Below are 23,156 nucleotides of genomic sequence, written 5' to 3'. Positions count from 1 at the left end.
GGAGATGTCCTTACTGAATCATCAGAGCTGAACAGGTGATGGAGAAACGAATGTTGAATCTATTTAATAACTGGAGAAAAATAATAGATTTCTGTGCATTTGTTTTATACGTGCATTAAATTAAAATTGGTTTTGTCAATTGAGCATCTTGAGGCAGAGGGTGGGGGAGTGGTTCCCTATTTTTTTTCTTTTCTTTTTTTGCTGGGAGTTGGCAACCCTATTAGTTAGGTATATGTAATTATAAATTAGGTTGTTTTATATTTTTGCTAAGTACTGTTTAGAATACCAGAATAGGGAGGATGGTGTAGGTTTAAGTTTATTATAAAGGTTTTATGGCTTTTCCTATAATACCATGGTGGGCCGGTCACTAGTCAAAATGCCCGGGCTGATTTTTTTGTCCCAGTCCAGCCCTGGATACTGTAATCATGTAGTCGAAAGTCTAATCGGGAGTACGTTTTCACACAGTTCCTTTAAAACAGAAAGAGAAAAGTTCTAATGAATTCTGAATGTTGACAGTAATACTATAACAAAGTAGGACTTGCTATATATGCCATATGCTATATTATAAGCAAGAATGTTAGCTCTGTATATCATATAGTCTTAATTTACTTCATGTAAAACTACCAGGATGTCAAAGTCCAGCTAGAAGAGAGCTACTTTGGAGCTGTAGTCCCAACGTTCCCAGATCAGGAAGAAGAATGTTACGATGAATACTGGTGACACTGGTGCCCAGTAAGATTAGACAGCAGTGACAAACACATCTTCACTCAGAAACATCAATATTGTGTTACTGCAGTTATCACAATGCTTCACATATTATAGCTGCATATATTTCTGCCTGTTTGCTTTTTTCCTTAACAGGTTTAAGTGGAAAACAGAGGATTTTCCTGCAGAGTTATGCATCATGCCACCTAATGTATATATCTGTCCAGGAATGGAGGTTCCCTTTCCAAACGACTTTTGCCTCTGTGTCACTGGCTCCTGCATCGCGGCCTCCACTAGCAAAGAGGTTTGACTCTTTTTTTCACCATTCTGCACTGTATTTGTGCCAAAGGGAAAAGTACAGTGTTGACTAATATGATGAAACCAATAACATATTTGCTGTTTTAAGTTGATGATGATTTTATTCTGAATGTATCACAGATACAACAGCATAACTGAAAGCTTTTTACACTCAGCAAAGCTAAAAGATTAGTTATCTGGGTATTGATTTTGAGGCTTTTCCAGAGGGGATACAATCTAAAAGGTGCCTTGTCAGCACTGTGACTACTTGGGCCTGGTAAGAGGCCAGCATCAGGTAATGAGAGACATTGATTCGGCTCATTTGGAACAGGCAGCAGCTGCTGACAGATTTAAGGATTTGTAAAAACTATTAGTCAGTTTCAATTAGCTGAGTAGTTCTGAGAAAAGGCTTTAGGAAATTTCTCATGTTATGTTATCTTGAGAATGAGTTACAGGCAATCTGATTTTATCATAAATGCAAAGATTAATTTCTGTGTTTGAGATAAAACCCTACGCTTGATCAGATTTCTCTCCCTGACAACATCCAATGTAACAAGATGATATAATGAGTTTATCTTCACATATCAAATACTACTTGTAATGTAAGTGCTCCCACACACAGACCCTGTCTGTCCCCAACCCCACAATCCAGTGTTGCACCATCAAACCTGTCATTGAGGGCAAGCATTGGAGTTCTACCGATCTATGACTATGACTGCTCCTGGAAAAAACACACCAGGTAGAAGAGCCATCATCTAAATAGAATCTATCATTTATTTGAAAAACTGGGTATATTTAATACTTTTTTAATATCGAAAAGGTTACAGATAATAACACTATCTATGTAACTATTAACAATTTAATTAGTCTCTGTTTATCCTTTCTCTTGCCTCAGGGATCTGCCTTTTTTGCCTTTCCTGATGGGGCAGGCGTGCTGTACACCTTGCAGGGAGCTGCCGATCCTCCTGTGGCAGAGAACACTATTGGGCATGAGCTACCTGCTAAAACTCACCACACAGTGTTGCTCCCTGTGCACAACTGGCTCTCTAGGCACCAGGGGTAAACACTTAGTCGGGAACTATATACACTTGAGCTGCTCTTAAGTGATATCTCTCTCCTTAGCAGCTAAATCACCAACTAGTTTCAACTGTGTTGTCTAAACTGAGATGGACACACAAAATTTTACATGTTGAAATTTTCTTGTAGAAAATAAAAAGTAAAGTGTAGGAAAGGATCCCAGTTAAGCAAAGCTTTTTCGGTGCTAATATAGAAATCCATAGTTCCTGGCAAATTATGCAACAGATGTATAACAGAGCCATGAGTGTCCTCATCTGTGTTCTCAGGTTCCTTGTTCGTCTAGAGACAATGAAGCCTGACAAGCCAGATGCTACAGTGTCCCTCAAGGAAATCAAGTTTATTGATGTCCCTGCCCATGCTAAGAGGGACTACGACATGTTTTTTTTTTTTTTTTAACATACACAGAGGGACAGTATAACACCAAGGTTCACTCAAGCATACACATCCAGACTTGGATAACTATTTTTTTTAGCCTTGTTCTCACATCATCCTTTTATCTTCATCCTTGGGTGACATTCATTAATGATGAGACAGGTGAGTATTTGTTCTACCTCGTTATCTTCAAAGGCAACATCTCCAGGAGTCCTGTCCACCATCAAGCTGGGGAGACCTGTTTGTCAGGTGCCCTTGGCCACTATTGAAGTAGAGAACCCTCTGACCCAGACAGCCTGCCTTACTACTGAGTGTAAATGTCGTGGCATCATCGTCCAACTTCAGCCCAGTGTGCCAGGACAATCCAAGGTAGATAATGAGTACATCTGCCATCACATTAAAAAAAAAACTGTGTGACTCTTACGGGCATAATGTGTGTGTGTCTTTTCTTTACAGGTTTCTTTGGCTGTTCATTACATGCCTCTGCATCCAGGTGAGTCTACTGCCCGTCTGACTTTGTTCAGCAATGAGCTGGGCCACTTCGACTCAGAGCTCTGCCCCCACCACCAGAGCAATCTGTAGACTTCAATACTTTGCTGGGCAGCAGCCACTCTGTCACTGTAATGTTTAACAACTACTCACGCTTCACAACCGAGTACTGCTGCAAGGTAAAAAGTGGAAAAACAATAGCCCTTTCTTCCCTTTCTGTACATTTATTCTATCAACAGTACTGTACATGTGGTCAGTGTCAGCATTCATCACCGAGGCTTCCTTGTTATCTGCTCTCTGTAATTCGTCAACACAAAAAGTTGATTTACTTGCTCTCATGGAAACACCTTGTGTTATCTCTGTCCTACAGACTGACCGTCCGGCCTTTATTGTAGACAAGAATGTCAGCGCATTACCAGTTTTCCCTTCAGGCTCAAAGGCCAGTATGGAGGTCTGTTTCGAGCCTTATCAGCTGGGGTAAATGAGAGGCCAGCTAAGGCTGTCTTCAGTAATTGGTGGTGAATACATCTTTCCCCTACAAGGGTTCTGTCTCCCCACCCAAACCTCAAAGCCTGTTCAGCATCAAAGCCGCTGGGAACGTCATTATCCCCTTCAAGAATGTGTTCCTGCAGACCACCACGTTCTCTCTTCTGGTAAAGAGCAAGTAGAATTTACAAAAGTCGGCACTATAAGACAATCGGAACAAAGAGTGAAAGTTAAAAATGTCTTATCAACAAAGCTGAAGATGGTTACAACCTTCTAAAACAAACAGCCTGCAGGCAGCCAATACACTTATTAAAAATAGGGATGCTTTACTAAGGCTTATTTCCTTTAAATATTTACACTGAGTTCATTGCCAGCATTGCCAACACGGAGCAAGATGATTTAAATTTAGCCTGGAACAGATTGCAGTGTGCAGAGCGGTGCAACCTGGCTTATGTTTAGACAAATTGTGCTCCTGCTTGTCTTAGATGCAGCTTTCACATCTTCAGCATCTATAAAATGTTTCGATTCAATTTATGTTTCATTTACACGTCTCTTATTCAGATTTGATGTAACTTGAACCCTGCTCATGTCTAGGCTGACAACTCCCATTTGACTGTCAAAAGAGGTCGCAACATTCAATTCGAAGAGACCCAAAAAATCCTGGTGTCATTTGAGGTTCCTCCAGACGGCTCTCCAGGACCATGGTCAGACAGCTTGATCATCTCCAGTCGGCACTCCGAGGGCCACGGGAGGCCCTACTCATGGGTTTATTATCTGAAGGGTATTAAGGTATCTTAGAGACATGTGCACATGCAGAGAGATTGACTATAGATGTAAACATGAATGCACTTAAGAAATTAGGCCTTAATTTCTGGATGTTTATATGTTTTGTTATTTTTCTGTAGAATGTTACTCATTTAATTGCCAAAATGTTCAAGCCAGAATGTGTTGTGTATTTGCGTGATTTAAATAACTAGCTGTCACAAATCTGTTGGTTAATATTTAATAATTAACTCAATACATCCTGCATATAAAACTTGCCCACGCACGTCACTGCACATTTTTTACCACATGGGGGCAATCGTGTCAAGTGATTGACCCTTTCTTATGTTCCAGCGATGGGGCAAGATGTATAACATACCTGACTTTACTTCCTTGTGGTAATCGCGATAACCTGTTTGTTAACTTTGCAATGTGACTGAATTCATCCAGACTGCCCTGCGTGCTGTTAAACACATGGTACATTACGGGGAAGACAACAGTACAGCGGAAAGGGCAAAGCTGGGGGAGTCGCTCATTACCAAAGGTTAGAGCTGTCACATAACACTGATCCGCTAATGACTCCTTTTTACTCCATGAGGAAAATCCTCTGATCCACCCATTGCCACACATAACTGATGGCCCACACCTCCTGTTGTCACTGTGGAAGGAATAAACTGTGCCACGATCTCCAGTCAGATTCAGATAGTTCAAAGTGATCTGCAACTTTGCTATTTTACAACACCATGAAAAAATAGTCCCGTGTTTTTACACTGTAAGAAAAGTATTAGCAGTGGAGGCGAGATATTTTAGCACTTGTAAATACGAAAGCGTTGATAATAACACTAAAATAAAAAGTGTAATAAACTCACTTAAATCTCCAAAGCTGTTAAATATCAGCGCCTACAAGCACGTATGGGTAGATAGGGTAGCTCTGTAGGGGTGGATGTGATTTGGGGTGGGTGCTGTGATGTAAGAGGGGAGCTGGGGTGGGGGTGGGGGTTCTCTCTCCCCCCATAGAGCGCAGCATGAGCGCTCCGCAGCAAAAGGATGTGTGAGCAGGCAGCGCGCTACTGTAGGGACGGAGTCCACAAACTGCTGAACAAAGAACAAGCCAAACTTCGAGCCCAAGAAAGCCGCGAGCAGCCGAACCCCGTAGCCGGTCAGGACAGCGAGTCCGCAACGGCAGCGCAGTCCGGAAACAGCGGCGCCCAGCCCGGTGGAATCGACGGGCTCGTCCGCTGGATCGTCACCAAAATGAGCGACAACAAAAACATCTCCAGCCGGGAGTACGCCTCCAGTAAGGAGGAGGTGGCCGTGGCTCAGGAGCAGTTCTTCGCTCCGGAACCGCGGAGAGGCATCTCCGTTATTTTGGATGTGAGTATGGAAATGCACCGGTTTGGCGGGTGCAGGGCGGGTGGTTGCTGGGTATGAAGACATCCAGCGCGTACGGACCGGTGCAGTGCGCACTTACGCGCAGATACTCGTGGCTTGGTAGAGTAGGCGGAAGATTTGACACTTTGGTGATGAATGTGGAAGCCCGGGAGCAGCCTCAACGCGCTGAGCTCAGTTTCCATATCTTTCCTGAATGACCCATCCAAAAAATTCACTGTACTTTTATTGCATCTTATTAAGCAATATTCTCTTATGCGTCTTTGTTCACCTCTTCATCACCAATAAAAGTCATGCATTTATAGTCGAGAGGCAGCTTTACTTTTACTCCTGGCTTTACTGTCAGTCCAACGTGCAGTAGCTACGCTCACACCAATTTTATGACTGCTATTTAATTATTCATGAGAAAGTCTTACTACCATATTGTTATTGATCCATTCCTTACAGCCACTGCTTAGTATTCTCACTCCTGATGTAATACCTTTCTGTTATCAGACAGCTAATAACTAAGCAGCCTTCCTGCATTAAAAGTGGCACTTAGCGCAGTGCTGATTTGGGTCAACTCATCAATACTATTGGGTTACTTTTCATCTTGGCGGCTGTAAATGTTTCCCCAGGAGATCTGATGATGCTGCTTTATTAGGGTAAAAAAAAAAGAGAGAAAGTAGTTCAGCTTCTGCAAAATCCTGACCCAGACCTAAATAATCTGATAGGGTGGTAAAGAAGGGGGTCCATGGAAAACTAATTATGATCAAGACCAGTACACCAATGTATCCTAGAACCCTAGTAAACTCATTCTGTCTGTGTTTGTGTGTAAAGGATGTTGTGAGGGGTGTAACCTAGTTTGCTGAGTTTGAGCCAAGCAACTGTCCGCTAAGACAGATGTTACAGTAAAAGTGTTTGTAAGTGAACAAGCAAACAATAAAACTGTGCTGCAGTCATATCTATATTTGAGGAGAGCTTTGTTTTCATTGTATATGCATGTATGTGTTCATATTTCATTTTCTGATTAAAGGTCCTGTTGGATTGTTGTTTTTTCCACCCTCTCACTCCCTGTTAGAAATGTGCCATACTCTCTCAGAGTGGCTGACTTCCTGATATCAGCTATGAACTCATTCTGGCATTTTCTCTTGAGTCCTCTGCAACGTCTTCAACTTTGAAATGTTAATCGTTTCTTCATTTTCCAATATTATTGACTCCAGAGTTATTATTGTGGTGAACAAGTCGAGACCAAAGAGGTTTGAGTGATTGCTCTGCACGTGCGCATGTGCCTGCGGTCAGCGCTTCCCTCATTAGATCCTCAGTCTGCTTGTTTTTCCTTTACTGTTCAAGTCTTCGCCTGCATCTTAACCCCACTGTACCTTTCTCGCTATTCATTAAATTCCTTTCATCCTTTGTCTCTTCCTTTTCCTTCCCTTCTCTCCTCACCTAATTTCCTCCATATCCTTCTTGCCCCTCCCCCTGCCCAGAAACCTACATTCTTGATAAGGTTAGAGATGGATGCAACACTCTCCTCTGCCTCTGTCTTCTTTTTCTATTTTGCCGGATCTTCTCTCCTCTGCTGTCGCTCGTTTTCTTCTCACTCTGTGTTTCTGTTACGACTCTTTACAAAAACACACAAACGCGCACGCACACACCGCCTCTTCATCGCAACACTTTGCCTCCTCTCCAAGCTTGTTTGTTTCCAGTAGCTCCAGAGTTGGCTCTTTTTCTGTGGAGTTGAGTGCACCCCAGGGTGCAGCCGGAAAGCAGAACAATGCAGAGCAGCTTGTCATTTGGAACGCCACTCGTCTCAGCAGTTAATGATTTTCTCTTTGGCCTGTTGAGATGGCTGCAAATGCTGTGTGAATGCACCACTTATTTAGAGTTTAACATGCCTCATGCTTGTAAGTGCAATATATATCAGTTTGTGCACTAAAAAGTGGGACCTTTTCTCAAGTTTTCAAATTGCATTCATGATTATTGACCACACTATTTAGATTCCTTTAAAATTAAGGCTGCAACTAACTGTAAACTCATTATTTGTTCCGCTAAGTCTACAAATCATATAATGGATTGATTAACATTTATTTCAACTAATGTGAGAAAATATGCTAAATATGATAAGGAAAAGCATAAAATCCTCGCATTATAGCACCAGGAAACAGAGAACGGCTGTCATTTTTTGCTTCAAAAATAGCCAGACCATGAAGAAATCAAAATGGTTGCTCATCCATTTTAATAGATTCTGATTTAAACAGTGAAATCTTTCTCTTGACATTTACACAAAGCGTTGTTGGGGAAAGTATGAAGTAAGTCTAGAACTTTCCTGGCAGTTACAAAGGTTATTGCAGAAGACCATTTATAAATATTTCTGCAGTTCTGTTCTCAAATGTGATTAAAAGAAATATGCCTACTTCACACATTCAAATCCCATCCACATAATGCATGGTGTAAGTTAAGATTAAACATGGCCAAAAAATTTTTATATCACGAGGTCAGATTATGGGCAACTAATCACTGTAATCCAAAAGCCAGGCTTCAGATCTCCCTGAAAACTCAGTTTTTTCTACTCCCAGGTCCATATGATATCAGTGAGAGCTTCCATCCCTGATTTGTTCATTTGAGGGATATAAATCTTGCTGTGAGCACAGTCTCCAACAATCTTTTATTTCTAAGGGGCAGCCATTCAAAAGAAAGCTATTCATTTTATTTTAGTGAGTGTTTGAACACGGGAGCTTTAGGCTAGAATTAAATTTTTAAAAAGAGGATTAAAAAAACCCCAATTGTGCATGCAGTTGCAACTACTGCAGAGTCAAGAATAAAGATATGAAGCTGGAAATGAACATAACACGTCCTTTTAACATCTATCTTTTCTTGTCTCTCTTAGCCGCTGTGGATACCTTTGAAAATGAGTCCCTATTCTCCCAGTAAAAGCACTTTCCTCCTACAGAATCACTTTCTTTTCCTTCCGTATGTTTTAGTAGTTATAGTTTCTAACAAAACGTGCCTTAAAAATTTGGTTATGTTTCTCACAGTCGGAATTATTAATGCTGTCTTCTTCTTTTCTGTCTTGCCTGCCTTATTTCATTGTGCCTCCCTCACCGCATCTCCCTCTGTGTTTTTCAATTCGTCGCTGTGCTGAATTCTGGCACTCCTCAGTATGATCGCTTCATATCGCACTCTGAAACGCTGATGAGAGTACCAGTCCTGACATAGGGAAGGAGCTTTCACTCAAGCTATAAATTGTGATGCACAAACACACAGCAAGTAATCATCAATCAGCTACAGATCAGTGACTTCGTTTTGTGTGTCTGCATGTTTTCATCTTCTTACGCACTAATAAACTTTTCACTTGTGCGGCTCTTAACAAACCCTTATCGCACACCACTGCACCTTATCTGGTTTTAGATACGTTTTATTTCAAAGTGTGTTTGTGTGCCAGATTCAGCCTTTGTGTGGATTCAGTGTATGGACTGCAGAGCTCTCCTATAAGGGCCGTGTTGGAAGTAAAAGTCAAAACAGTGAATGGTAGACTGATTATTTCTATTGCCAGTTATTCGCTGTCTGGATTCTGCTCCAGAGAGAGAATTAGTCATTCTCTTACTCACTTTAGAATAACTGCTTTTGTTTATGTTTCCACAATTCAGCAGAGTTTTAGTTTTCATTCATTTTTTCCAGACTCGTGTAATGTTATCTGTTCACTAGCTGAACAAATGGAAATCATGGTCCCAGTCTTATCTTTTGCACGTAGATTACAGCATTGAAGACTGGCCAAAAAAAAGTTTTTGTTCAAAATTTTGTTACAATGAAAATAATGATTTATTTCCTTTTTTCATAAATTTTTTTTATAAAAATATGTCTGGACCTTCATCATCATTGTTGTATGATTTTTTGACCAGAAATTAGTTTTCTGAATTCACAATGACCTCGACCTTGATATTAATTTAAAGCAATTTCAGTAATTTTCAGGAAAATTCCAGTGCATTCCTCAGGATTCAGTACTGGGCCCTGTTCTCTTTTGTGTGTAATGCTTCCACTGAATACCATAGTTTAGAAATTGTTTTTGAATTGATTTGTTGCATTGACTTGCAAATAGTTTAGAATTGAAATGATCCAGTGTTCCTGTTTATACCTCATGCAAATTACTGCAACACAATTACTCTTACTGACGTCAGTGTTTTGCTTTCTGTTCACAGATTTTCAGAAGAGCTGACAAAGATGGTAAGTGGAATTATTCATTAACATAACCTGACTTATTGTCTTACATATAGCATGCAATATTTGTCGACTTCCCTGCATTTTTGATTCCTTTGACTGTTCCAGTTATAACAAAGTCCTTCTCTTACCATTTGGCAGTCATCTTATTTAAGAAGGGATTTTGAAGTATAAACTAAATAAGCACCACTGAGTTCTGATTAAAACTGCTTAAAATGTTTGCTGACTTTTCTCCAAATAATATCTAAAAAGTTTTTTTTCTCATTGAAAGTTAAATTTTATTGAATTTCCCTACAGATTTCAATTCAGGATTCTATATATACTCATTGTTTTTGTTGCAATGAAAGTCAAGAAGCAATGAAATATCCATTGTATGACCTCAAAAATGCTGCTGTCCACTCTATCTTATTTTCAAATAGTTTGCATCAGCAGTTTTGTTCCCAGGGTGAACAAAAATGGATTGAACCGATAGTGGGAACAACCTGTTCCTGAATTATTTTGTCCTGCTCACACAACAGCGCCTTGAGATTTTCTCGGTCTGAAGCCTTTTGTACACCGGGAAAGTGGCAAACCCTGTCTGTCTGCTGTCTGAGCTGCAGCAATATTTTTAGCATTTTGGGATATTAAAGCGCTTTCTGAGGGGAAGTTTATTTTACTGTGTAGCTTTGCCAGTGAGCAGTTTGTTTATGCCCTGTGGCATCACATGCACTGCTTTCTTCCTCTTCATTTTGATCTCTTCTTTTTCTGTTTTATGTATCTCATCCCCTTCTTCCATGCCCGTTTTATCCTATCGCTGTGTTGTTGGCAAAAAGTATTGAACTAATGAGGAAACAACATAAAAAGTTTAGCTTTTAATAGCAGCCAGATGGCCATTTGCTCTTCCAGTATATGTGTGTGTATGTGTGGGAGGGAAGTGGGGGGTTTCTCTGTCATCTGAGCCGATTATTCATTTGTCTTCACCCTAGTATATCCGTTTATTTATGTATAGATTGGTGTTAACTGCCATGATTTCTGGTGTCAGAAACAGTTTTGCCTGTGGCATCAGCTGTCAACATTTTAAATGCTTGCACTGCTTAAGTACCAACTGCTCTGATACAGAGCGGCATTTAAGGCATGTTTACATTTGCAGTTCACACTGATTTTATCCTGAGCGCAGAAATCGTTTTAGCCATTTAGCAGCTATTTTTCCATCACAAACAGTCTGTGGCAACTTTTTGATGTTGCAGCTCCAAACACACACACATCTGCAAATGTCTGTAAAGAGGCAGAAGTGGGGCGGGGGCGGGGGGTTTGGGAAGTTGCTGCAGTGCCAGAGAAGAGTCAGGAACAAAGATGTTGAGTGGTTGTTGTTCAGGATAAATATTATCTGATGTATGGAATACAGGTTAGAGACAAAAAAACAGTAAGCTCAAGAACAGCTATTTTTAGCCTTCCTCCTCTCTCCTGCGAGAAGAACAGGGAACTGTTTTAACAAGTGTGAGAGAAGAGAGATGCTAATGGGGAAAGGAGGAAACTGTTGGATTACAAAAGAAGGTGCAGGGACAGAGAGATTGACATAAGGAGAGGCGGGGGGCAGAATCTAAAAAGAAGAGGAGCAGAGAAAAGTGAATAAGGAGAGGACTGAGGGAATATGGATCATTTATCTCGCAACATGGCAGTAATTGAGCTTCAATTTGCTGAATTCTGTCTTTAAATTCATAGTGCAGAGTTCACAGCTGGTATCTCTGCCCCCAAGCTGCAGAAGTTGCTACAAGCTGGATAGTGTGTGTGTGTGCATGTGTGTGTGTGTGTTGTGTGTTGTGTTTTATGCATCCAAATCTACGGTAAATCTAAGCACTGGTGAGCAGAGATGGGAAAAAAGTAATCGGATTACAGTAACGCGTTACAGGTAACGCGTTACTGTAATCCGATTACTTTTTTCAAGTAACGAGTAAAGTAAGGGATTACTATTGCAAAAACGGTAATTAGATTACCGTTACTTTCCCGTAGGAACGATGCGTTACTGGGTTACTAAAACCGTGATTTTTTGCGAGAATGTCTCATGCAGTGCTTTCTTCCTCTTCATTTTGATCTCTTCTTTTTCTGTTTTATGTATCTCATTGCCTTCTTAGTGTGACCTTTGTGAAAACAGCTGTGTGCAGATCAACAGTGGATCATATATCGAGTGTGGAAGAGAGTATGAGCGTGTAGCGTTTAAAGCATGGAAGTACTGACCTTACTTTGAGTTTGATTCCATAAAAAGTGACAAAAACATTAGTGTCCGTTGTGCGTGGGAAGAAAACTTCTTTTTACACCAAAAAAACCCCTAAACAAGCTCCAAGTGCGCAACGTTGTAATGGGAAACTCACAGAGAAACTCGCGGATTCTTCCACTGACCGCTGCAACACACCTGCACCAGGGTAAACCTCCGCCTGCTCTACTCCTGCTTTAATGGTGAAAATAGAGCAAAAGGACCGCTAGTCTTTGACTTAATTTATTTTCTGCTGTGTTTTACTTGCATCTATTTGAAAGAGTGAGTGTAAACACAAAAAATATTTTATTTTATGTGCTGGAATGTGCAGAAAATAGCTTTAAATGTTAAACTAATTTATTCAAGTCAGAGAATGTTGCATATAATTAAATTTTTGCTTGATGCATAAATTTAAAAGGTTAGAACTAATAAAACAAGTTTTAAAAGGAGACTTTTCCATTTGATTACATTTTGTATGATGGGTTATGCAGAAAAAGTAGAATTGGGCTGAAAGATCTATCGCTTTGTTACCTATTCAGGTTGTAAATCGTGTTTTTAAAAAGTAACTAAGTAATTAATTACTTTTGAAAATAAGTAATCAGTAAAGTAACAGGATTACTTTTTGGGGGAAGTAATCAGTAATTAGTTACTGATTACTTTTTTCAAGTAACTTGACCAACACTGCTGGTGAGTAACTTTGGTGTTTGTTAATGTATACGGTAATATGAGCATGTGTGCATCAGTATGCGTAAGCCTGTTTAGAAGTGCTGTTTATTTATGTGTGTGTGAGTAAGTGTGTGTGTGGCATTATCAGGGCTGACACACAGGCATTGTTATGCAGTCGGTGGAGTGTTTCAGCAGCCAATAAGGCTCTGAAATAGTTACATCATTTGACAGCTCTTAGTTCACTTTTTTGCACTTGCAGCAGCACCTTTAATATGCCATCAGACTGCTGCAGTTTAGACTGTGAAATAGAAATGTTATGAAATAGTAATCCAGGGACGCTGTTTTAATCAGGTCTGTGTTTGCTCACTTAATGACATTTTGATTTGTAGCACACGGGGGGGGGGGAGTCAACTAATTTAATACACAAGTTAATTAATCTTGAAATTTGTAAAAGAAAAAAAAACAAACAAACATGTATTCAAACATATTTTTAACCTCCATGATTTACCTTTTACCTTCTTGTTTGATTAACTGTAGGTTTGATGAAATCCTGGAACTGTGTTACAGAAACAAAGCAGTTAGATTACGCAGTCAACTCTATTTTTCTTAAACCTGGTCCTTACCCTAAATATGATAGTTATCATACAGTTAAAACAGAGATTGACGACGTTTCTGTACTTTGGTCTCTGCACCATTGAAGTTGAATATTAACTAGAACTAGGCCTTCATCTTCTGACTTTTGTTTCTGAGAGACCCTCATTTAACCCTCTCAGGCTCAAATTAAACTTTTTGTTGCTAATGCACAACCAAGTCCTGCAGTGGTACTTCTGAGTAAAAGAAACTCAAAAAATATGTATATGGGGTAATCGGGTTGTTAGTTTTTAACTGTTGCAAATCGGCAACGCCTGCTTCGAGAGGGTTAAAATCTAGTTTATACGAAACTCACTTGTTGGAACCTGTTGTTGTTTTTTTTCTGGTGAATTAATGAACACACAGTGAACCAGTGGTAAGACACAATCAGTCCATCCATCCAATTATAGTGCACACTGTGAAGCTGGAACCATTCAGAACATTTCATTTAATATTTAATAAAATGCTTTAAGAGTGTTTGATCATTTTCAGAACTTAAGGTCTTGGTTTAGTTGACTGATTCCCAATGTTTTGCTTAACCAGCTCATCAAATGAGTTTATAAGCTTCAGTCACACAGAGACCGATTCATGACCATCCGGCAGCCCCTGGTCGCTTGGGAACAATGTGTATTCTCTGGCTAGCTGGCAGAGGAGGGTGCGACCTGAACAAAGCTTCCTTGTGATTGCTTCGGTTCCTAGCAGATTGCTGTGGTCAACGGTAATTTGCGAATCAGGCACTGCAAACGCTTGCTAACTAAACACTAAATGGCATAAAATGGCATCAAGTGATGAAAACATTTTTGTTGTTTCCATTTTTACCAGGAACAACTTTCTTGCACATTTGTAAAAACTGCTGTGCTTTGTTAGAGGTTACTGTCTTTTTAGGTACTGAATCATCATTGGAGGCTGACATCTCTTGCTGTCAGAGATTGCTGGGCTTGAATCGTTGTTAAGTGCATTGGAAACTTAAATGCACGGTGTTGCTATAGCAATGATATTGCATTATGACATTTTTATATATCACCTAAAAATGTATACCAGTATTATATTAGAGAATATGATATGGCACAGACCTAGTTGTCATTTAGGTTTATTTTCTATTGTTGGGTGTTTGATTGTGAATTATGTAAAAACCTTAAAAGACTGTAGAAGTGTCAGGAATGTGTGCAGAACAGCATGTGCACTCATTTTTCTTTGTCCTTCTTCAAGCTCTTCAACCGCTCAGGAGAAGTTTAATCAGACATTGTAAATGATAGCACCTGTGTAGATGAACCATGGGCACGTCACCTGATTTAATTAAGGAAAAAACCTCTTTCATGACACTTTGACGCTTGGATACATAAACTAGTGAAACATGGAGGAGTTTTGTGTATGTGCTCTCAGCATTTAGCTTTTTAGGGTTGTTGTTTTTTTTTCTCGCCTCGTGACTCATCAGCCATCTGCTAATTATCACAGTGTTTGACATAAAGACAGAAAGCAGAAGGAGTTTAGGGAGGCTTGTTTATCTGTGCTGTCAAGGCTAGATAGAATTACAGCATTACAGCTTAAAGCAAATAGAAGGGTGCAGCTGCTCAGTGTGGCCAAACATAGTTGCATTAATTAAAGTGACTTCTTCATTTTGTTGGTATTTTGCTTGGAGAATCTAGTTTTCCCTGGCGTTGTACATCACCTCCTCCTGTCAGACCACCTGTGGATCTGTTCTAAATTTTCCGTCTCTTCGCTACTTTTTCTGTCATTGTAGCTGAATAGAAATCAAGCTCATTTGGGGAACCTGACACTGACACTTCAACCTTCGTGAAAGCTGAATTTGCTTGTTAGTTATCTGGTAAATCAGCAGACCATCTGCCAGCTAATGAGACTTTTTTTTTCTCTTATGTATTAAAAATACACTATTTTAAATGATTTGTGCTCAGTGTTCAGTTTTAACGGGAATCATGTCAAAGAAAAAGCATGATCACCATTTCATGAACACCTCAGTGTTTGTATGTGATAAGAGATGATGGGTTGTATTATTCATTTCACTGCTACTTCATAAAGCACTTCATTAGGGACACTTGGACAATCTACTGCAATTATAAATATTAAGATTACGTTTTTATTGACATGAATTGCCGATCCTTGCAGAACAGGTCCCATATTGATCCCTGATTAATTAATTTTCTAATTAAGTCTCACATAGGATTTTAATAAGTGGTGCTGAAGGTCCTACAGTGTCTTTTTACTTTGCAAGCTTAAGGCCTATCAACTTCTCATTAGTCATCATAATCGATTAAAATTGGTCTTTCCTCTTTGCAAACTTTCCATCTTTGCAAAAAATATTTTTTGACAGCACTCATTGGATGGATCAAAATTTAGACCAATGAGGAAGTCTGAAGAACTCAGAGAAGATCTAAGGAGAACTGTAGCATTTACACAAGGAGATTCCAGGAGCATCATCTCAAACAGTTGTACTTAAATGCAAATTCTTTGAATGTGTAACCACTTTGCCAAGGTCTGGAAGAAGACCCAAAGTGTCACCTGAGGAAAGTGATTAGGATGTTTAGGAATAGCCCAGAGACCACCATGCCTCAAGATAGACATGAACTAGAAACTGCTGGAACACCAGCATCACTGCATAGAGTGATGCTGGGTTTTATGTGGCCATAGACTGGGAGGATGTTGACAAAGAAGAAAGCCCCAGTTCCTGAAAATGTGGAGAAAAGCTTTATGGACACATAAGATAAAGATTGAGCTATCCGGACACAATGACACGAGGTATGTCAGAAGGAATAAAGGTGAGGCTTTCAGACCTAACAACACTGTACCTGTGGTGTTTTGGAGCTGTCTTGTTGCAGGGTTACTGGTACAATTCACAAAGTGGATGGAATAATGAATAAGGTGGATCACCTCCAAATTTTCCAGCTTTATCTCAGATCAACTGCTAGGACACAGTTGGGTGTTCCAACAGGAAAATGATCCCAAATGCACAATAAAAATGATTTTGGGGATGGATAAAGCAACCTAACATTGAGCTTCTGTAATGGTCTTCTCAAAGCCCTGACTGAAACCCTATTGAAAGTGCAGGAAATCCATCCATCCATCCTTAGTTTCTTCCTTCCTCTTATCCAATTGAGGATCACAGCAGGGCACCAAATTAAATGAACATCTTACAAGAAGAGTGTTCACACATCCAGTCAGAATTATGCCAGAAGCTTATTGATGGCTACAAAAGAATCTGGTTGAGGTGCAATTTGTGAAGGGACAGAGACATCCAAGAGTTCAAAGAAACCAGTAAAATCCCCAAATCTCCAAGACATTCATGCCCATAAACTGTATATAAACTTCTGACCACAACTGTATGTGTTCTTAATAAAGTGTTTGGTAAGCATATATCAAGACGGATGTTTGTAACTGATTCTCCAATGGCTTGTTCGACTTCAAATTTGAGCTATAAACTTCTTTCCATATTGTTCTTGATAACTTTTTGTTCTTTAGTAATTTTGACTCTTAAGCATGAGAGTTTTCAGTTTTACATTTTTACAGGTTCTTTGGTTGAACTTGGGTTAGAAAGTAATTTTGGTTTAGGTTTAGAGACACCCTTTAATGATTTTTAGCATGTTAAAAAGCTACATTTACCATGACATTTGTGTTGCTATGGTAAAATGACAGTATGTAGATTGCAGAACCACATGTCGCAGCAATAACCTGAAGTCTTTTACATTGCCCTGCTTAAGATCCCACCACAGAATTTCACTCAGGTTGAGGTCTGGACTTTTCCTGGGCCATTGTAACAGCTTGATTCCTGTGGTGTGCTTGGGATAATTTTCAAGACATAATTTGGGCCAAGCTTTAGCTCTTGGACAAATGGCTTCACATTTGACTGTAGAATAATTTGGTATACAAAAGAGTTCATGGTCAACTCAATGACTGCAAGGTGTCCATGTCCCTTGGCTGCAAAACAAGCCCAAATCATCACCCCTCTGCTTGAAAGTACAAGGTGTTTGTGCTGATATACTGTATTTGGTTTTTGCCAAACAACGGGACATTTTTTGGCCAAAAATCTCCACTCTTGTATGTCCTAGGACATTGTTTAAGAAGTGTTTTGGTTTATTCGAGTACTGCTTTGCAAACCTAGACCGTGTTGCCATTTCCTTTTTGGAAGAAGAGACTTTCGCCTGGCAATCCTTCCAAACAAGTCTTACTTGTTAAGTCTTGTACAGTCATGAACCTTAACATTTTACGTGCTAATGGGCCTGTAGAGCTGTAGCTCTTTTTATTAGTTTTTATTTTTTACAATTTTCTGAGCATTGCGTGGCCTTGGGATAAATTTGCTGAAACGTCAGTTCTCAAATCCTGTGGAAGCTAAAAATCTGATTATTTTTATTATGATCTAAACAAAATCTTAAACCTGAAGAGAGTGTGATTTACTAGTACTGCAGCTGCAGAAAGTGGAAGAGTGTGATATGTATGGGAATGACAAGCAACATTCAAACTGGATGGTTTTCTTGCTGTTATCATATTGCCAGTTTAGTGGTTTTAACAACTAAAGCAATCACAACAAAATGTTATTTGAAAATTAAATATATCATCTGTCTTACTATATACTTTAAACAAAACTAGGCCTACAAGTAACACTGAAGTTTTAAAGTTGGCATCGATTTCTGGCAGACTTGACAAATATGTGTTTTTTTTTTTAATCAAAATGTAGTGAAATATTAGAAAAAACATGTTTGTTCAAAGTTTCAGGGCAACAATTAGTTTGATAATCTTACATTTAAACTGAGTGAATAGCAATTTAAAGAAATTAACATTTGAAGTGCTTTTTCTTCATTTCTGTGAGGTATTTATATCTATAATTTTCTGTCTGATGAGCTCTAGTCTCTCACAGATTTGTGGCACAGCTGCCAAGACTTTACAGGCTCACAGAGAGGAAAATGTGGGTGAGACTGGAGGGAAATTAATAATAAGTAATGATCAAACAGACCAAAATAGTGGGAAGGAAGAAAAGTTTGAAACAAGAAATGAAAGAAAACATTGCAACAGTCTGAGAAGGTGTCAAAGGAGGAGGAATTTAAATACGTGGAGGGAAGATGAGGACAGGGGTTCGGGTGAAGTGAAGTATTGCTGGGGGTATAATGAAAAGAGGAAAAGCAAGATATTAGTCAGTCAGACAAACTGACAGGTGGCAGACATGAGGGAGAGGCAGGAGTGAGCGATGAGGCAGTGCAGACAAAAAGTATTATGGCTCTGTACGCAGCATTTAGTTCATGGGTTATTCAGCAGGAGCTGGCTGATTTACTGCAAGTACACGGGTCCTGAAAAGAGGACAGAGGGAGCGCATCTCTGCTAGCTGTCAAACCTTTTTCAGGCTTGACATCTTCAGGTATTTTGACATGTAGTCTCTTTGTCCACTTTCTGAATTAAAACCACCGGTCACTTCAATTATGAAGGGACGGTAACTGCGGGAAATTCGGTGTGATCTGGCTGGAGTGTTTGCACACGAGTAAGTTGGTCAAATATTCTCAGGCCATCTTTCTCTGCATTTAATGCATTGCAGACAAGGAGGATAATGAGAGTGGTATTGATCTGCTCATCTAATTTGCCACCAGAATATAAACGTATTTCTCAAAATGTCAAACTATTTAAATTGAAATGTCATCATTATTTTTAACTTTGACAGAGTTGTGTGCTTATTGGTTGCTTGTTTCATTGGCCGACAGCCAACCGGCCAATCATTCACCCAGTCCCCAGCTGAGTTAGACAGGCCGGGCGTAGGCTTTTCAGCATACGGACTTCATATTGACCAACTGGTCCTCAGTTTGTGTTCGGTTAGCGAGAAAGCTTCTCTACCACTCTGAAACCCCACCGTGCTTGAGTCGTAACCCCGGCTATATGCAGAGAAAGATGAGTCAAACATCCACACAGTAGCAGTGTCGCTCATTAAGTTGTAGCAACATTAGAAGGAGTCGTGTAGATTCATCAAAGACTATAAAATTCTAAATTTAATTCAAAACCTATTCTTGACAGAAATGTATTAAAAATTGTATTTTTTTAAATTAATGGTATAGCGTAGGAATAATAAGGATTAGTAAACTGATATTGAGGGGACTATTTTTTGTTTTTTACACTTCTCTGGGTAGTTTAGGTGCTAGAAACAGTTCTCTAATTGCATCTCCGATGAGAATGAAGTTTAATTTTAACAGCAGAATCTTAAATGTTTTGCATGCCATTTATCAAAATTACTAGTTAGAAAGCAAAAATGGGGAAGCACTGGAGATGCTGCAGCTCTTTATTTAGCCAGTCAGTCAGAATGGTGTCATGTGTATCTAATTACCTGCAGTCTTTAATCACTGACACTGTTGCTAACAAGCCCCAGAGTGCCGCACGCTGAGGGAGACAGACGGATGAGAGAACAGAGAGGGGAAGTTGTGTCAGAGCAGCGAAAGGAAATAAAAAGATTTGCCATCACTCTCCAGTTTTCTCTCGGCTTCAATTAGACGTTCCTTATATAATAACTGCAAGTTGTAGATGCTAAATATGCTGGTGTTGCTACTGTCAGAGCTCTTAATAAAAAGCTCTTCCTTATTGTTGGAAACCTAAACATGTGAAGTTTATCAGCTCTGAGACATCACCTCAGCATTATTTTATCTAATAAAACCAAACAAAGCAAAATGCATGTCTTTGTGACTCCTCAGTGTTGTTATTGGCTGTAGGGGCATTCAAGACTGGAGGTTTTCTTCTACCACACTCATCTCAGTATTCCAGTGTGTGTACTGGCTCCAGGGTTATGGATGGGTGGCTGGCTCTTCTGAAGTTGCTTAATTAAAAGTCTGGATACGAGTTTCAACACCATACAGTCTGCGGCTTACAGCACAGCACTTCAGCAGAGCCATACTTTTGTTTTCCATTTGTGTGTATCCGAAGACATTTGATTAGTGTGAAGCCTGTAAAATGCCTTGTGTAATTACAGTAAAACAAGTGTGTGGGCTTGGCTCGCTCGGTTTGAAACATGCTGCTCAATGCTGGAGCAGGATTTTTAGTTTACAGTGGAATATGCGCTCCTGAAATACAAGATTTTCTATTGGGGCTTGTCATCTTTGGGCAGACCCCAGCTCCCCAGATCCCGTTCTTTAGGCACCTACACACTGTGAGATTTTATCAGACTCGTAAGTTAATTGCATGCCTTGCTGTGCTACACGGAGCCAAGAAACTCGGGTAATATATACTCTTTGGCGCATGTAGGCTGTACAACAATACTACTTATTCAAAGCCAAGACAAATTGGTGTTATTTCTGGGAAGACACCAACTCGATATTTAGAATTAATATCCGTCCAATCCTGGCTCAGTAAACTAGATCAGGTATTGGTGGCGATATAGATAACTCATAAAACAAGACTTAACTCGATTTTCTTCTTTGTTGCAATCTCCAACATTTGATTTTGATTTTTTTCACTTAAGATTCATCCATCCATTCGCTTCCGCTTATCCTTTTCAGGGTCGCGGGGGGGCGCTGGAGCCTATCCCAGCTGTCATAGGGTGAGAGGTGGGGTACACCCTGGACAGGTCGCCAGTCTGTCGCAGGGCTAACACACAGGGACAGACAACCATTCACTCGCACATTCACACCTAGTGGCAAGTTGGATTATCCAATTAACCTAACCCCACAAGCTGCATGTCTTTGGACGGTGGGAGGAAGCCGGAGTACCCGGAGGGAACCCACACAAACACGTGGAGAACATGCAAACTCCACACAGAAAGACCCCGGCCTGATGGTGGATTGAACTCAGGACATTCTTGCTGTGCGGCAACAGTGCTAACCACCGTGCCACCGTGCTGCTCTCACTTAAGATTGTTTTGTCAAATTGAGCAGTGCACCATTTCACAGTCCTATTGGTCAGCAGGCTTTGGTTGCTTTCACATTGGTTGTCTTTTAGTTGGTAACATGGTGTATACCCAACTTCAAGTGATGCTGAGCTGTATCTAGCAAGAGAGCAGATTTCTCATGTTTTATTTCTGTCAGATTATCTCTATTCTTTCTTTAAATATGAAAGGATCGAGTAGATGGAGTATACCAACTAAGGGACAACAGACAAAATCCGCCAAATCAAGTTAATCTGAATGTACATGGTCAAGGCATGTTGTTTACCACAAAGGGTATATGCATGTTTTTACAGTGCCCACAGCGGCAGATCTGAGTCAGTAAATGTTGTGATGGAGGAGTGAGCTAATGTGAAAGAAACAAAGTAAAAAGTCACCAACAGAAGAAGGAGACCAGAGAAGGAGGTCTGTGTGTCTTTGTTCACAGTCTTAGTCGCCTGGATTTGCATCAAAGGCTGTGAGTTAAGACGCCCTTTGAAGACGTTTTCCTCACCTGAAGCTTTCTGCCCTCTGCTGGGTTGGGATCAGCCCCCCTTCTTTTTTCCTTTTTCACCTGCAATATTTGTACAGTACCAAAACTGCAGGAGGACAAAGCTGAAATGGAAACCCTTTAGCTACAGTAGAGGCATTTTATAAAGATGCTTTTGTTATTATAGAAGTGGAGAGAATGGTGGGATTACATTTGCCCTTTCTTTTATGTAGCCATTTAAATTCTTCCTAACTCAAACAGTAAATGAAAAACCTTTAAAAAACTACATATTTAAACAAAGACCCATTAACTATCTCCCCCCCCCCCCCCCCCCCCCCCCCCCCCCCCCCTCTACACACTATACCATCTTTAAGATGTTGTACCTGTAATGAAATGATTCCACATTCAGCATGTTTTGCTTTGGATTATTTTTGGATTATTAACAGGATCTCTGTTACAAATGTAAGACACTTTGTACCCTGTGGTCTTTGTGGATTCTTTTAGTTGTGCCAAATAAGCCTGGTTGGCTACAATAACATATGTCACTGTGGGCTTAAGTGGCGATATCATCTGAATTTCAGGAGTGGGACCACGCCTCATTCTATATATGCCCCCTTCACCAATACCTTCTGTTCTCATTTCCATACCCCACCGCCCAGGCACCGCTGCCAGTCCCCTTCGAGGCCTTCCCCAAACCACAGCACCAGTTCACGGTCTCTCATCCATCATCGCTCATTGTAACTTAGGATGTGGTCCCAGCTAGTGAAACTCTATTAGAGAATTTGGGCACCAAGAGCATGGGGATTCTGTCAAGTGCCTTCAATTTGTGTGTTTAAGCTTTTCCTATACCTATTTCCAAAAAGGTATAGGAAAAAACTCCCCTCTTCCTGTTCAAATGAACTATATAATCTTGGATTAAGCCTGTTTTGGACCATATTCATGTATAATATTGCACCATTTGAGATCACACCCTGCCTCTAACAATACCAGAACAAAGTAAAAATCCTGTATTCATCCCTTTAGAGGTCACGTGTGTTTCTTTTTGCCACCATTTGATCCAAACAAAATCTTTTCCAGATACAGCGTTATGAGTTATATTTCTCTTCTTCTTTTTTCTCCTTGACCTTCAGGTGACTCCTTCTCTTCTTCTTTTTTTCTCTTCCTTCCACCTTTTCGCACCAAGGCTTTTTAAACTGGGCCTTTGTGTTTTTGTGGCAGGGCTCCCTGACTGAGCTACATTTGGCAGCGTTGCTAAAACAAAGCTAATCTGCCTGCAGGATAAGTTGGAATTCGCCTTTCTAGTCTCACCCCTGGTCCTTCCCCTAGTGTTACTGAGCCGTCTCGACTTATCTTTCAATATCCCTCCTTCTGCTTTACTCTGAGATAGCGTATCATCCAGCACCTGATGATGGATGTGTAATTATGTCTGTTCTACTTTTCTTTTCCCCTCTAGATCCTTCCTTAATTACCTGATCTGATACAGGGAGCTAACAAACAAAAGGAAGGGCAGGCAGCAACTAAGCTAAAGT

General features: G+C 40.1%; 2 protein-coding genes across 2 annotated transcripts in view; both read left to right on the top strand.

Moving 5' to 3' along the window:
• The window catches only part of hydin (HYDIN axonemal central pair apparatus protein), a 56,022-nt gene extending 51,788 nt beyond the window's left edge, over nucleotides 1–4,234 (top strand). Inside the window, 14 exon segments of the mRNA XM_085410988.1 lie at nucleotides 628–672; nucleotides 674–732; nucleotides 862–1,009; nucleotides 1,610–1,694; nucleotides 1,697–1,733; nucleotides 1,891–2,061; nucleotides 2,346–2,494; nucleotides 2,587–2,642; nucleotides 2,644–2,820; nucleotides 2,908–2,992; nucleotides 2,995–3,119; nucleotides 3,311–3,493; nucleotides 3,495–3,593; nucleotides 4,021–4,234. Coding sequence (XP_085267114.1) covers nucleotides 628–672; nucleotides 674–732; nucleotides 862–1,009; nucleotides 1,610–1,694; nucleotides 1,697–1,733; nucleotides 1,891–2,061; nucleotides 2,346–2,494; nucleotides 2,587–2,642; nucleotides 2,644–2,820; nucleotides 2,908–2,992; nucleotides 2,995–3,119; nucleotides 3,311–3,493; nucleotides 3,495–3,593; nucleotides 4,021–4,224 — 1,623 coding nt within the window. The 3' untranslated portion in view covers nucleotides 4,225–4,234.
• A 958-nt stretch (nucleotides 4,235–5,192) lies between these two features.
• The window catches only part of necab2 (N-terminal EF-hand calcium binding protein 2), a 165,695-nt gene continuing 147,731 nt past the window's right edge, over nucleotides 5,193–23,156 (top strand). Inside the window, exons 1-2 of the mRNA XM_085414689.1 lie at nucleotides 5,193–5,562; nucleotides 9,756–9,780. Coding sequence (XP_085270815.1) covers nucleotides 5,236–5,562; nucleotides 9,756–9,780 — 352 coding nt within the window. The 5' untranslated portion in view covers nucleotides 5,193–5,235. The remainder of the gene's footprint in view (nucleotides 5,563–9,755; nucleotides 9,781–23,156) is intronic.

Source organism: Rhamphochromis longiceps, linkage group LG7, assembly GCF_057381845.1.
Source record: "Rhamphochromis longiceps isolate RC_006_pf linkage group LG7, R_longiceps_female_GT1.1, whole genome shotgun sequence".
In the NCBI taxonomy this organism is placed as follows: domain Eukaryota; kingdom Metazoa; phylum Chordata; class Actinopteri; order Cichliformes; family Cichlidae; genus Rhamphochromis; species Rhamphochromis longiceps.
The sequence above is the reverse complement of the archived record's forward strand: the minus strand, read 5'-3'. Positions and strand labels throughout refer to the sequence as shown.